A 16671-nucleotide genomic window follows, 5' to 3' on the forward strand; every position below is an offset into this window, starting at 1 on the left:
TCTTTGGAGACACAGATCTTTACTACTAAAGGGCTGTGGTTGCCTTGGGCTGGTACAGAAGCCCAAAACATAATGTACAACATTTCTAGCTACTTCTTTAGATTAACTTTCCTTGTCCATTAACCTCATATATTAACAGCTGTTCTTGTACCTATGGTTTCTGGTTACAGCTGGATTCAGGATAACATGTGGAAAAGAAAGCACAAACAATGGCAGCACTTCACTCATAATGATTAGAAGGTGCAGGGCAAAGTCACATTTATTCCCACAAGGGATAATACGGCAGTGAGTTATGAGGCACAGCTATTGACATTGGTGAAAAGTCAGTGACGAAAAAGGCAAAAATATTCCACTTCCACCAGAAACTTCAAATATGATAAAATTCATGTTACCTTGTGGCCCCTTCTCTCAGTATGTTTTAATGTTGTCTGCTATGAAAATTATACATAAATAATAAATATATTTGTTTCATTGCAGCCTGCAAAACATATTTTTGTTAGAGTCAGTCTACTGCCATTTTCAGGTGTATACTGATTGTAATTGGGTCCTGTGAAAAAGATAAAGTACAAGTGTAGGCAGTGGCGTAACTTTACCTGTAGCCCCATGACTCACCACCTGCATCTTGCTAAATGGTTCTGCCCATGGACCCAATGGGGTGACACCCTACTCCCAGTAGTTATTCCACTGGGTAATGGAAATTTTTGAAAAAACACTTTGTCTGAATGTGGCCTCATGTGACATTGGGACTATTCCTGTATCATTCACCTGGAGAGTTTTATATTAAATTTATCAATAGGAGAAATATAGCTTGTCACCAATTGCTGGGGTAAAATCCAACCTTTCTCTCAGGTAATGTTTATGGGATTTGTCTTTGCATATTTACTAAAGGAAGGAGTCTTACTTTCACCCTGCAATAAAAATATCCCTAAAAAAAAACCCATGTAAATGAGAGAGTGGTGGCATTTTATTCCCAGGCTTCACTATTTCAGTGTTTATTTAAATCTAATTAGTGCCTTCTGAAACTTTTAAATGTTGAATTTTGTACATGTTCCACTGTCTTTTTTTTTGTATGGTTTGGGAAAGAGTATTAACATGTGTCTTTTGTTTACATCACTGCAGAACACCGTTTTGGCACTTCCTTTAACAAAAACCGTTTGTGCATGTATAATAGCGATTTTAATTGATTATTATATAATTATAGCCCTGTTTTAGCACTCTTTGGTTTTAATTTAAGTTTTTTTTTTTTTGCTTTGCTGGCAGATTTTACCTTTTAGTAGAGACATATTCTTCCTTTTCCCATACTTTTTGTCTCCTCATGAGGTCCACCTGTCAAATTGTCGTACATTACAATGGCGTCAATAAAGGTTGGTGGTGTAGGCAAGCAATGCTATAGCATACCTCCCAACTGTCCCGTTTTTCTCGGGGCAGTCCTGATTTTGACAGCTCAACCTGCTTATTTATTTGAAATTGAAAATGTTCTGACTTTCTCTTTGACCTCCTGCACTGAACAGCAAGAAAAGATACAACTTTTCTAACTTAATTGGCTTTTGTCAGAGATCCCAGAATAGATACTTAGATACTTTTGTAATAATTTATGATAAGCAGGTCTCTTGGGAGAACTTAGACTCACAGCTTAAAGGGCAATTTACCATCATTAGCAAAACTGTAATAACACATAAAAAATGTATTAAAACTTTCATAACCTGCCACATTTTGTAAAATGGACATGGTAATCTGGGGGTGTGGCCACCAAATTGGACGTGGAAAATCTTTTTGTCCCTCTTTCTGTTTCCAATATGTTGGGAGGTATGCTATAGGGTCACTGGGTATCTTGCTAGAGCTAGATGGGAGAGACTGGTTATCACAGAGGTATGCCCATAACAGTTTACAAGTTACTACTCTTTGGAGCAGTTATCTTAGAAACAGATTATATTATAAACACGGTTTCCAAAAAAAAGTCAGTGGAATTCTCAGAAAACGTCAAAATCCTTTTAAGGGTGCGCCTTACTCAAGGAGCTTTGGTTGGACAGCTCAGCCTTACCTGATCTATGACGAGTTAGCTGACAGCAAGATGTACAGTTATAAGTAATCCCTGATTATTTTAGCTATGCGTAATGCAGTGTGTAATTTTAGCTCTCTGGGTGTAAATTGGTCCCTGTGTTGCTGCATTTGTCTGTTGAACAGGTTTAGCAAGTTTATGGAGGATACTGGCAGGCTGGAATAATTGCTCACATATATAATTTGAAATCCAGAATTATCAGCAATAAACTTGCCATTGCAGGAAGGAATGTACTTTAAATGTATGTGTGTGTGTGTGTGTGTGTGTGTGTGCCAGAGATCCTTTTCTTGGATACCACAGTTCAAATATAGTTGTTGGCAGAAATCTAACAAGGGGTTACATAACATAATATTAAATGCCCTGCATTCAGGTTCAAGTACTTTCCCGTGGGTTTTAAATTGGGAAGTCAGGCAGGCTGAGCTCAGATACATTTGCCGTTTTTTCTCATCGAGACACAGCTATGCCAGAACATACTCCTGTTTAGAGGATTATGGGGATAGGCACCTGCTATGTTCTGGTTGCCTCATGCTCTGTACCAAACTACAACCAAAATGCAGGACAAACCATTGTGTGTGCTGTTGGTGTGAGCCACACTTAACTTGCCCCACATTTCTGGCAGCTTTCTAGTGTTGCAAGTCTAATTGTGCTGACCTATTGAGACATTACATTTAATGCAATGTAATAAAATACAATAACATAACAACAGGAGCAGCAATCCCAGTAGCTGCTGGGGGCCAAGGTCCTTAATAACAGACAAATGTATTGTAGACTTGCAAAACATATCCTACTAATCTACAATAAATTAATTTTGATGGCTACTTTTTTGTAATATTTACAGTAAATGTTATTAGTAGATATACAGCATAGATTATCTATGCACTGTAATATACTATTATTCACATTTATAGTTTCACAACATCTGAAGGGCTGTGGGGTGCCTGTACCTGGCTGACATAACGTAATAATTTTAGTGGATTTGCAAATGTGTAAAGGATCATAAAATGTGAAAATATTGTTAGATTATCTTAGTAGACAACTAGGAGCTTCCCATCAACCTCATTAACAAGGTATGCCCTTCGACGTGACTTTGAGCTGTCACTTTGCTAAACCATCGGATGTCATGGATCCATGTGTAAGCAGAAATGGGAGGAGAGGGAGGTACTGCAATGTAATTACTGTCCATGCCATTTTCTAGGTAAGGCTGTGGGTGAGACAGGGACTCAGTATCGTTTATTACAATGAGATGTTTCTGGGTCATTGTCCTCTTTATATCCTCCTTTGCCCTTCTACCAAACCTGTTCTGCCATTTTCACAAGACAGCCTGCCTTTTATGATCTTGGATTAGTCTAGTAACAAGAAGAGCAAATTAGGGTGACTTCTGAGGGCCCTGTTGACACTGAGGACTTATATACCGCTATCGTAAAATGTGTAGAACAGCAAGTGTAGGAGGGCAAGGTATACCAGTAACACAGTAACATTTGATATTCATATTTTCTAACCTAAGTTGTTGCTAAGTGCAACTTCTAGTATCCTTCTGGGAGTCGCACTTCAGCAGCTGCTGAAGGCCAGCGGAATAGACCTGTTTCATACAAGTCTCTTTAGTGTAAGCCTCCATCAATAGCTCTGATAACAACAGCCATATAGGAACAAACTAACAAGCATGTTAGATTTGAGTGGGCATGCTTCAATAAGAGTGTATCTTTGTAAACATAAAGGGATACCAGCTAAACCCTATACTGTAAATCTTGTGCTCTCTTGATGCCATATGCTCTCCATGATGGTGTCAGCATGGCATTACCCCCCATAACAGATGTTTGCATATGAACAGTGGCTTCAAAAGGCAGCTCTTTGCTATTTCAGCAGTTATTGTTCAGCTTGAGCAGACCTATAATCTCCATTAACATCCTTTCAGTACACAATATAGTAGTTAAGGGAAACTGCACTCACCTGCACATTAGAAAATACATTATAAAGGGTAATCCTAGTATATTCAGAGTGAGGAATGCATATCTTAGTCCAATTACAGATATCATTTCATATAAAATCTGAAATTATATCTCAAACAGATACAGTATGAATAGACGCACCACCATTTGTGTTCTTTATCTGTATATTTTAGTATTCTTTCATGCATCTGTAAAGAGAAGTGAGACAAATTGTTACTGGGCAACTTGAGAACTGTTACAGTCCCATTCAATTGTGATGGAATATGTTAGTAATTATACAGAAGCAAAGCATTTCACTGGAGTCCAGCATTGTGTAATTCTGTGCTGTAGCACCAGGCTAGAGATCAGTGCCATTGTTGTCTTGTGCTATTGTGAAATATACTGTTTGAACTCAACATACATTCATTTATTTTTTCCACCCTGACAAAGGGTGGACTGTCTCATCAGAGTACTGAGTTAAGCAAGTGTCACAGTGGTAGCGTTCCATTAGGGAATATTAAGGACTGCTTAGAGAATTCACATAACGGTGTAGTTACTCCAGTTGTTCTGGAGTAGTAACGTATATCAACCTTTTACCAATTAGCTCTGAAAAGTCACCGGTAATTGGACTATTGAAAGCAAGAGTCTAATAGGTTAATATGAAAGTGGCCTTGGAGAACTGGGGTGAAAATTGTGAAAAAGTGTTGCTTTTAGAGTCCATACTTTATTTTGGGTTCCAGATTATTTGGAAAAAAAACATAATATAGAAAACTGCAAATGAAAAGTGACCAGAGCAGCCCTGGATTTTATAAAAGTATCTCTCTTTTTTTGTGTATTGACAAAAACATTTTTTCAGAATGTAAATGGCAAAAGTAAAATAACGCTTGTTTTTCTTTATTTTTTTTGCAGATAGACATTGAGGAGCTTTTTTTTTTGTCGCCATCATGATGAAACCAGGAACATCATTAACCTTTTTTGCTAGATTTCACTTGCTTGTCCTTCTGCTGCTTTTGTGCAGTGTGGAAACAATACAAAGTGAAACCACAACAGTTGCAGACTCTGACAACCATACTGACAGCTGCACTGGTTCCTACTATTGCAAGGAAGGTGTCATTTTACCTATCTGGGAACCTCAGAACCCTGCTTTTGGTGATAAAATAGCAAGAGCTACCGTATACTTTGTTGCCATGGTCTACATGTTCTTAGGGGTGTCTATCATAGCTGATCGTTTTATGTCTTCGATTGAGGTCATTACTTCTCAAGAGAAGGAAATAACCATTAAAAAACCAAATGGAGAAACCACTAAAACAACAGTAAGAATATGGAATGAAACTGTTTCCAATTTGACACTTATGGCTCTCGGCTCATCGGCCCCTGAAATTCTTCTTTCTGTCATTGAAGTTTGTGGCCATAACTTTCAAGCTGGAGACCTTGGACCTAGCACTATTGTTGGCAGTGCAGCATTTAATATGTTTATCATCATTGCTATTTGTGTCCACGTGGTACCAGATGGTGAAATAAGGAAGATAAAACATCTGAGGGTTTTCTTTGTAACTGCAGCATGGAGCATATTTGCCTACACTTGGTTGTATATGATCTTATCTTTTTTCTCTCCGGGTGTTGTTGAGGTCTGGGAGGGCTTGCTTACTTTGTTCTTCTTTCCGATATGTGTTGTGTTTGCTTGGGTTGCGGACAGAAGGCTTTTGTTTTACAAGTATGTTTATAAGAGGTATAGAGCTGGAAAGCAAAGGGGAATGATCATTGAAACTGAAGGTGACAGGCCTTCTTCCAAAGCAGATATTGAAATGGATGGGAAGGTGCTGAACTCACACACTGAGAATTTCCTTGATGGTTCTTTAGTTCTGCAAGTTGATGAGAAAGATCAGGATGAGGATGAGGCAAGGAGAGATATGGCAAAAATTTTAAAGGAACTTAAGCAAAAACACCCAGAGAAAGAAATTGAGCAATTAATTGAGCTTGCCAACTATCAGGTTTTGAGTCAGCAGCAAAAGAGTAGAGCATTTTATCGCATTCAAGCAACTCGTTTGATGACTGGTGCTGGTAATATATTGAAAAGACATGCAGCAGATCAGGCAAGGAAAGCTGTGAGTATGCATGAAGTAAATACCGATATAGTTGAAAATGACCCAGTAAGCAAGATATACTTTGAACAAGCAACTTATCAATGTCTAGAGAACTGTGGAACTGTGGCACTTACTATTGTTCGTCGTGGAGGTGATTTGGCCAATACAGTGTACGTTGATTTCAGAACAGAAGATGGCTCTGCAAATGCTGGCTCAGATTATGAATTTACTGAAGGGACTATCATTTTTAAGCCAGACGAGACCCAGAAAGAGCTTCGTGTCGGAATTATTGATGATGACATCTTTGAAGAAGATGAGAATTTTCTAGTTCATCTTAGCAATGTACGGGTCAATGCTGAGAACACAGAAGCAAACCTTGAATTTAACCATGTAACACCCCTTGCATGTCTCGGAGCAACCTGTACAGCCACAGTTACCATTTTTGACGATGATCATGCAGGTATCTTTACCTTTGAAGAGCCAGTCGCACATGTGAGCGAGAGTGTTGGCATCATGGAAATAAAAGTGATGAGAACATCTGGCGCTAGAGGAACTGTTATTGTACCCTACAAGACTGTTGAAGGCACAGCCAGAGGTGGAGGAGAAGACTTTGAGGATACTTGTGGACAACTAGAGTTCCAGAATGATGAGATTGTGTAAGTACCAAACTCTTTTTTTAAAGAAACACTACTAAAAAATTATGTTTACAATTTCCTTTTGTTAATGTAAAAGTATTAAAAATGTTTATGTTTTCCTATCATCATTAATAACTGAAATAAACAGCTAAATATTGTAAGGTTTGCAACAAACTCAGGGGAATTAAATTCATATTTTTGTTTTGATACATACCAGTTTTTACCCAAAAGACTTGTCGAAAGGCAAAGAGAAATGGACGGGTAAAATGAACATAATACATTTTTGAGTTGTTCTCGAAACTGATTTTTATGTATTGAATTCGCTTGGAAGTAACTTCACTTTTTTTGCAATTACGTAAAGCAATGCGGTTAATTAAGTTTGCATAGTCGTTTTTGTGGATTCAATAAGAAGTGCTTTGGGCTTGAGTTAACCATATTAGCTCCTGTAATTACAGTTTAGATTTTAAATCAATGTCAGATGATTTACTTTAAGAGAAAAAATGTACTTCTGCTTAAAAAAATGGGAGGAGTGGGCTCATTTATAAATACTGGCCAAATTTGTACCTGGGCAGTATCCCATCAAATGATTACTTTCATTGTTCAACCTGCAGCTGGCGGAAAAAGTCAGTCACTGATAGGTCGCTTTGGGTTACTGTCCATGTGCAAATTTACCCAGTGTTTATATATGAACACCATCTTTATAACATTTCTGATATCAAACTCCACTTAGTTTCATTTTATATGTTAGGGACAATACCTCACGTCTAGATTTACATTTGGCCTGGTTCAGCTGGTTGAATTTCAAGCTGAGAAAAATATGCTGGGTTCATTCTTAAATACACTTTACATTCTATGCATCATGTGCAGAAATGAGAAAGCACAAAGAGAATATTTTTTATGCAAAAATCTGCAGATGGAGCAATAAAATAAAGGCACCATGTGTCCTAGGTGAAATAATATGATTTGCTTTGTCATTTCTTCCTTGTTCTTTAGTCTACTAACCCTTAGATGTGTATGCATTAGTAAAAAAGATTTAACCTCTTCCATCAGGTATATTTTATGTTTTTTATATAAACACCTTCAGTATAAATATGGCAGCTACATCCGTTGAGCAGATTGGTGTCCACTGATCTATATTTCAGATTCTGCTCATCTAGGTCTTAGGTAAAATTCATGTGAAAATAATGAACACATTTTAACCATGGGTAGAATTATGAAACATGATTGCATCATTCATAAAACTGAAGGGCAATAACATAGTGGCTGTAGCTTAACCTTTGGGCTTATTTTTCTATTGCTTAATGATAGACAATAAAAGAAGAAAACACTGCTTGTTTGCATTTTCCATTGAAGGCGGGGCTACTGAAGAGATTATTGGAGATGTTTCAGAATTGAGTCTTTATGGAAAATCTTGGCAATCATTAAACTGCACTAATATGCACTTGAATGCATTCCAATGAGTTTCCAGCCAGACTGTATAATTTCATATGGGGTCTAATCAAATCATTCATCTGCATTGGGGACAGAATAACAAGGCTCCTTAACCAAGGGTTAATTTTTCAGTCTTAATCTGGTCCAGGCATGGACCTATACTTTATTAAAGAAATCAGAGATCTTTTTACTATTAGGGCTCTTACTGACGAGCGGTTGTAGCTCATGTTGCGTCTCAACCTGCGTTCATCGCCTACACGCGCCTGTGTGAGTACAGCCCCATTGGAAAAAATGTAATGTGTCTATTCCTGCGCTCCCCTGCGGCTGAACGCAGAAAAACGGAACGCAGGGGAGCGCAGCTACAACTGCTCGTCAGTAAGAGCCCTTAAAAATGGATTGTTTAATCCCAGTGCTGATTTTATTTGCACTAGAGATTTGTGCTTGAAAATGTTTTGGGGTGCTTTTACCACTATTTATGACATGATCCAGCACCCCACCATTTATGACATGTGCCAGCACCCCACAAAAATCTGCAGATGGAGCAATAAAATAAAGGCACCATGTGTCCTAGGTGCAATAATAAGATTTGCTTTGTCATTTTGTCCTTGTTCTTTAGTGTACTAACCCTTAGATGTGTTAGAATGTTGTGCCCTTCTAATTAAGCTATAAAAGCAAGATGGCCACTCTCCCAAGGCCTATAAAGGATTTAATTGTGTAACGTTCCCGATTTTTTCTTGCACCGGCCCATGGTGTGGACGCAAGTGCTCTGAGTAGATGCTTTATTTGCACAGCTTAGGGCTAGAGCACTTGTGCCTGTACCACTGGTAAATGTGTCTAATCAAAACGTAATAAAGTTTAAGTAATTAAAAAAACAGGCAGACAATCACTAAGAAAATCACACACATTTTAAGTGATAGATATTTGTCCAGTTACTGTGGTGATTTGTGAAATCAGTGTAATGGTACTACCCAAGCATTAAAAGCATTGTTCACCTTTGAGTTAACTTTTAGTAAGATGTAGAGAGTGATATTCTGAGACAATTTGCGATTGGCTTTCATTTTTTATTATTTGTGGTTTTTGCGTTATTTAGCTTTTTATTCAGCAGCTCACCAGTCTGGTTGCTATGGTCCAAATTGCCCTAGCAACCATACACTGATTTGAATAAGAGACTGGAATATGAATAGGAGTGGAGTCTGAATAGAAAGATAAGTAATAATAAACAGCACTGACAATTTGGGGCCAATTCATTAACTTCGAGTGAAGGAATAGAAGAAAAAATTCTTTGAATTTCGAAGTGTTTTTTTGGCTTCTTCGACCATCGAATGGGCTACTTCGACCTTCGACTAAGAATCGAAGGATTCGAACCAAAAATCGTTTGATTAGTCGACCATTCGATAGTCGAAGTACTGTCTCTTTAAGAAAAAACTTCGACCCCTTAGTTTGCCACCTAAAAGCTACCTAAAAGCTACCGAACCTAATGTTAGCCTATGGCTAAGTTTTTTGGTTGAAGGATAATCCTTCGATCGTTGGATTTAAATCCTTCGAAACGTTCGATCGAACGATTATTCCTTCGAATCGTTCGATCGAAGTATTTACGCAAAATCCTTCGACTTCGATATTCGAAGTCGAAGGATTTTCATTCCCAGTCAAATATCGAGGGTTAATTAACCCTCGATATTCGACCCTTGATGAATTTGCCCCTAAATGTGTAGCCTTAAAAGCTGTTGTTCAGTGACCCCCAATTGAAAGCTGGAAAGAGTCAGAAGTAGAAGGCAAATAATTAAAAAAAAATAAAGTCCAATTGAAAAGTTGCATATAACTGGCCATTCTATAACATACTAAAAGTTAAAAGTGAAAAGAACCACCCCTTTAAATCAAGTTAGTCCCTCTCAGGCTTGCTGACAAAGTTCTTCAAATGCCTCTTTCAATACTAGCCCAGTCTCTTCATTTTCCATTGCCCCCAGACATGTTCACAGTGAATTTTATATTGCCTAAGATTTGTACTAAAATAATTCTGAGCTCCATCTGGGAAACCTCTTTTGCGCAGCTCGTTCCATGGGCTTTGTTGTCCTCGGAAAGTGCTTTTCACACATTAGTGTTAAAACATTTGGACAATCTTTTGCATTTTTGTTACTGACATAGCTTTTGTGCAACTATTATTTTGTAACCGACTTATGAGTTTCCGAACATGACTGTAAATGCGTGTCAGATAACTGTATCCCTGTTCTCTACGGACATTGCAAAAGTAAAAAGTGATTATCTTTTTAGATGGTGTTTAAAGTTTAAAATGATATAAAGTATTTACCTAACCTTCTGCGTACATTATAGACGAATAATATTATAATATATAATAATAATAATATAAAAAATTGCTCTAATTGTTATACAAAAAATCATGATATGTATATGTTGTGCCATAGTAATATGTCCTACCCCAATGGAGATTATAATCTAATGGGTCAATGTATTAATTACTGGTCTACTGTACTGTGGTACTTTCCAGTGCTTACTGTCGTCAAACAACTCCTAACCAGCTGCTACATGTGCTAATGAAAGGCTTTGGGAGTGTGATGTAAGAAGTACATGGGACAGCCAGTCATCAAGGATTGACAGAGATGGACTATGAGATGTAGACCATACAAGTAGGCAGACATTTTTATTAAATGAGAACTAAACCCTAACAATTAATATGGTTGAAAATTCCATATTTTATATACTGAACTTATTGCACCAGCCTAAAGTTTCAGCTTCCCAATAGCAGCAATGATCCAGGACTTCAAACTTGTCACAGGGGGTCACCATCTTGGAAAGTGTCTGTCACACTCACATGCTCAGTGGGCTCTGAGCAGCTGTTGAGAAGCTAAGCTTAGGGGTCGTCGCAAATTATCAAGCAGAAAATGAGGTTGGTCTGTAATATAAGCTGATGCTAAAGGGCTAATTATTCAATTCTGATGCTAATTGTACTGATGTCTGTGCTGCCATGTAGTAATTATCTGTATTAATTTCTAATCAGCCTTATATTGTGAAATTTCTATTCTATGTGTACTGTATATTGTGAGTGGGTCCCTAAGCTGAGTAAGTGACAGCAGCACAGAGCATGTGCAGTGAATCAGCAGAAAAGAAGATGGGGAGCTACTGGGGCATCTTTGGAGACACAGATCTTTCCTGCTAAAGGCCCGTACAGAAACCCAAAACATAATGTACAACATTTCTAGCTACTTCTTTAGGCTTTAGTTCTCCTTTAAGAGTTCCTTTATTTGTACTATTATCCCCATCTATGTTTGTTAATTGCATTGAACAATGGCATTGTCACTTAAATATTGTAGTGCTTTCTTTGGATTAACACATGATTTTATATAGGGCAGCTAAAGGTCTGACGAAATAAGGACTTTTTATAATGGTCACTTTGGGGGTTATTTACTAAACTCAGATTTTTTTTCTGAGTTTTAAAGGGGGGAAACTCTATTTTTTTGTGATTTACTAAACACAATGCTGTTAAAAGTCAGAATTAAAGAATACTCCATCTCAAACCTGCCAAGGTCATGTAGAAGTCAATGGCAGATGTCCCATTTAAAATTGGAAGATATTATGATCTGCACTGAGTTTCGTACAATAATCCTATCAATTAGTGGTTTTCAGGAGATAATCCGAAAAAAAAAGTTTTCGGGAGTCAAATCTGAAAAAATCGTAGGATTCAGATTTATTAAATTATTTTATTGAGTTTTTTCCCATACAGATTTTTTCGAGTACATTAATTGACAAATATGGTAAAAATTATGGATGCACAAATCCAGGATTCGGTTCGGGATTCGGCCAGATTTGGCCGAATACTTCTGCCCAGCCGAACCAAATCCGAATCCTAATTTGCATATGCAAATTAGGGGCAGGGAGGGAAATCACTGGACTTTTTGTCACAAAACAAGGAAGCAAAAAATCATTCCCCTTCCCACCCCTAATTTGCATATACAAATCCAGGATTCGGTTCGGGATTCGGCCAGGATTTGGCCGAATACTTCTGCCCAGCCGAACCAAATCCGAATCCTAATTTGCATATGCAAATTAGGGGCAGGGAGGGAAATCACAGGACTTTTTGTCACAAAACAAGGAAGCAAAAAATCATTCCCCTTCCCACCCCTAATTTGCATATGCAAATAAGGATTCGGTTTGGTATTCGGCCGAATCTTCCAGGAAGGATTCGGGGGTTCGGACGAATTCAAAATAGTGGATTCAGTGCATCCCTATTAAAAATGTTCATGGGTGTCTGGTTGAAGTGGTTTTAAGAAAATAGTGAGACATTTTCAGATTTTAATAACCCCGTTAGTGTTGGGTTGCTGTAGCAATATCCCTATGCAATTTGAGTTAGCACCACCATAACATACATGTGTTCTTTAATTGTGCACTACAGTGCCCTGTGGTGCAGAGAGCAGGATTGACACTGCACTAATCCTGAATTTAGAGTCGGCATGTGTGCCTATCAAAGAACAAGAAAACTTATTATTAAGTTGGGTCCATCAAATCTGTATTAAAAAATATCCCAAATTGAATCAGTACTTTCCAGTAGTTTCCATGCCTTAGGTCAGGGATCCCCAACCTTTTGAACCCGTGAGCAACATTCAGAAGTAAAAGGAGTTGGGGAGCAACGCTAGCATGAAAAATGTTCTTGGGGTGCCATATAAGTGCTGTGATTGGCCATTTAGAGCCCCTATGTGGATTGTCAACCTACATTGAGGCTTTGTTTGGCAGGAAACCTGGTTTTTATACAACCAAAACTTGCCTTCAAGCATCGAATTCAAAAAATCAGCACCTGCTTTGAGGACACTGGGAGCAACATCCAAGGGGTTGGAGAGCAACATGTTGCTCGCGAGCTACTGGTTGGGGATCACTGCCTTAGGTGATAGAACTAATTTTAGTGTATTCTTTCCACTGCTGACATAACCTACACATTTTCCTTCTACAATACTTGCCATATATAGTATTGCTTTGCATTGGTTGCTTTATATATGGAATGGCACCATGACTTTAGGACATACATTTTTGCTGAGCAAGTTGCTGCTAAAAACCCCTGTACTGGATGCATTGATGATGGCAGTCCACTCGGATTCCTCAATTTTGCATTGAGCTGCTCCCTATATTGTGATACGGTACATAGTACAGATGCCTTCATTACTCAGTACGTATGAAATATAGCAATGACAGCACTTGGTTTGTGTATTCCAAATACGTATTTTTGTCAATTTAGTTAGGTTTCCTGCCAGACTTCATCAGGTGCAGCAAGATAAGTTATTGGGCCATGCAAATGCACTGTTTTTCCTGCTGTTGCCCTGAAAACTATAAAACCATCTCTCTATATCTTTATATAAAATTAGAACACTATTACTGTATACAGTATATACAGTATTTGATTAAAGGATTTCTGCTAGCTGGACCTTGGTGTCGATTTGGCTTGTATATGTTCCCATTTCTATTGCAGGGTTACTTATCTTAATTTAGTAGCTGGGAATATCCTATATTTAGTGTCCCTTTAACCTTGGCAAAGTTTTATTTGTGGTGAGCTTCCATTATCTTCATTCGATCAATAGGCTGTTTCACCTTTGCTGCTCTGGGATGAAATATTTTAAAAAATGATGTGCTTATACTATATATTCTGCAGGAAACTACATTTCTCACACTAATGATGTGCTGTGGAAACATTCTGAAAATAGTTATAAAATATTTTGTACAACCCAAATAAAAAAAGGCCCAAAGCCGGGAAATGTAGAGCTGCTTGTATATAGGTCACAGAATTTATAATTTATTTGCAACAAATCAAAGCACTCCTCTGTAATAGTGTTACCCAGTAAATATGTAGGCTGATGTTCATTCTATTATGGTAAAATTGCTATCTCGTGAACTAAAAAACAAACAAACAAAAAAGAAAAGAAATATATACCGGTATATTCTTGTAATTTATTGCATGCATAAAATCTGAATTCAGTTGGATTTATATAATAGAATCAGTAATGTTGTCCATGACAAGTAACATGCACAAGCTTATCCAATTGTGATCCCATCATCTTCACATTTAAAGCTTTTCAGTCTCCTTCTTGGTCCACCACAGCAGTCATGGGCCTCCTCTCTCATGCATTTTTTTCCTGCATCTCTTGGGCCTCCCCAGCTCATTCACCTTTCACTGCATCTCTTAGACCTCCAGCTCATGTACCTTTTTATACATCTTTGGACCTCAAGTTCATGCACCTTTTCCTGTTTCTCTCTTGGACCTCCCAAGCTAATGCACATTTTCCTGGGTCTATTGGACCTCCCACTCTCTGCACCTTTTCCTGCATCTCTTGAACCTCTCAAGCTCATGCACCTTTTCCTGCATCTCTTGGACCTCCCACACTCATGCACCTTTTCCTGCATCTCTTGGAGCTCCCAAGCTCATGCACCTTTTCCTGCATCTCTTAGACCTCACACACGCATGCACCCTTTCCTGCATCTCTTAGACCTCCCACACTCAGGCACCTTTTCCTGCATCTCTTAGACCTCCCACACTCATACACCTTTTCCTGCATCTCTTGGAGCTCCTACACTCGTGCATATTTTCCAGTATCTCTTGGGCCTCCCCAGCTCATGCAACACTTTCAGTTTTTGCAGAGCTAAGACCTGTTCACTGTAGAAGCACATGCTCAGCTCATATACATAGATTCTGTTAAATAGAAAGATCTGTGAGAAATTAAATACATAATCCTTTTATTGTAGTGGGGGCTTGTGCACCATTTTTAACACAAGCTCCACTGATTAAGCCTAGGTTTTGTATTTGCCTTTTCGATATAGTGTAATAATTTTATAAATCCTTGTATGGGTTCATGATTGTGCTGTGAATTATGGCTGTATCAACTGGCTTAAAAAAGAGAGATACAACTTAAATAACCCACATATAACAGTAAACACATTCTGGTAGTTTGATATAGTGAACATAATAGAATGACAAAATGTAGTATTTTACTACAAAGTTACATTTGTGTTTTTTCTTATCCCATGCCATTAATGTAATCACAACATGTGCCATTCCCTCTTTTCTCATAGAATCCCAATAAGTATAATAGAAAGTGGCCATACCGAGGTAACTTTGTCAAGGAAATTAGTCCATAACAGGCTCCACCCTAGTCCTGCTTTATTTTATTTTATCTAAAAATATCCTGGGGCAATTATTGAGAGGAGAACTGCTGTTGTGATGTCTGGCTTCTAGGTTATTGGATTATCTAAGCTTCTAGCAAACAGATGAACAAGACTTTTTAATGAACTCAGTTCTAAATAGCAGTTTCTGAGAAAGAAATGTGAGACGGGAACATCTATAAAGAACAAAATGTGGAGTCGAAAGGCACAGAAGTGTCTGGATAAAAGAGCAACCTGCAACTCACAGATAAATAAATAAGAAGATATTCCCTGTAGAGTATAGACATGCTGCATATACGCTTAAACCAGACTAAAATAATCATCAGTGCCAGTGGCCTGTTTTATGAAAGCATTGTCTTAATACAATTCATACCACAATCATTCGATGTTATTGTAGACCTGTTTATAGCCAGGGCTTTGGTAACCTGATTTAACAGTAAATAACTGTTTAAATATACAGAAAATATTGAGAGTTTCCCATTAAATGCTCTCAGATTAAAGTGCAACATCTAGTAGGCAATACTGCTTTGGAAACATCAGTCATTCATTGTGTTATACTGTTCTTAGATAATATCAGTTTAGCGCTAGTTTATTAATTCAGTTCAGAATATGTGTCCCTCTTGTAGAGATTCCTTCTGCAAACAACGGTGCCTCTTTTCATATGGAAAACATTAGGGGCTAAAACCTTAAACTAGATTGTTTATATTTAAAGCAGTAGAGTATAAAACCTTAAACTAGATTGTTTATATTTAAAGCAGTAGAGTATATCAGTTAAACATATTTCTAATAATTCTGGCTGTCAGTTATAAAACTTTAAAGACTTCCTGCATCTCTTGTAAGCCACCATGATCATGTTTTGGTCTTGCCCATTGCACGAATCTCTGACATCATGAGATCTGACTTATGAGGTAAACATTCGTGCCTATGAACATGTGTCGATCTGCTCACACAGCTGTAACTCTCTGTGCTAACTCACTGTGATGACTGACAGGCTTATGAATGCTTGTATGTTATTATAAAAGAGGGTCCTCTAAGCAGTGGGCCTTAACGAATTTCAGCTAGCAGTTTATTATTTGAAGAACGTTCTGAAGAATGGGAGCAATTAGAATTAATTTCGGCGCCATTTTGTTTTTGGTTCAAAAAATGTTTACTTGGAATTGCTTGATTACATCAGGGATCCCCAGCCTTTAGAACCCGTGAGCAACATTCAGAAGTAAAAGGAGTTGAGGAGCAACACAAGCATGACAAATTTTCCTGGGTGCCAAACTAAGGGATGTGATTGGCCATTTAGTAGCCCCTATGAGGATTGTCAACCTATATTGAGGCTCTGTTTGACAGTGCACATGGTTTTTATGCAACCATAACTTGCCTGCAAGCCTGGA

At 37.9% G+C, this 16671-nt stretch overlaps 1 protein-coding gene across 10 annotated transcripts in view; it reads left to right on the plus strand.

Moving 5' to 3' along the window:
- slc8a1.S (solute carrier family 8 (sodium/calcium exchanger), member 1 S homeolog) overlaps nucleotides 1-16671 on the plus strand; it is a 297009-nt gene that overhangs the window by 106800 nt on the left and 173538 nt on the right. For all 10 annotated transcript variants that reach the window (XM_041564369.1, XM_041564373.1, XM_041564375.1 and 7 more), the window contains one exon: nucleotides 4894-6724. In XM_041564369.1, coding sequence (XP_041420303.1) covers nucleotides 4929-6724 — 1796 coding nt within the window. In that variant the 5' untranslated portion in view covers nucleotides 4894-4928. The remainder of the gene's footprint in view (nucleotides 1-4893; nucleotides 6725-16671) is intronic.

This window comes from Xenopus laevis, chromosome 5S, assembly GCF_017654675.1.
Source record: "Xenopus laevis strain J_2021 chromosome 5S, Xenopus_laevis_v10.1, whole genome shotgun sequence".
NCBI lineage: Eukaryota > Metazoa > Chordata > Amphibia > Anura > Pipidae > Xenopus > Xenopus laevis.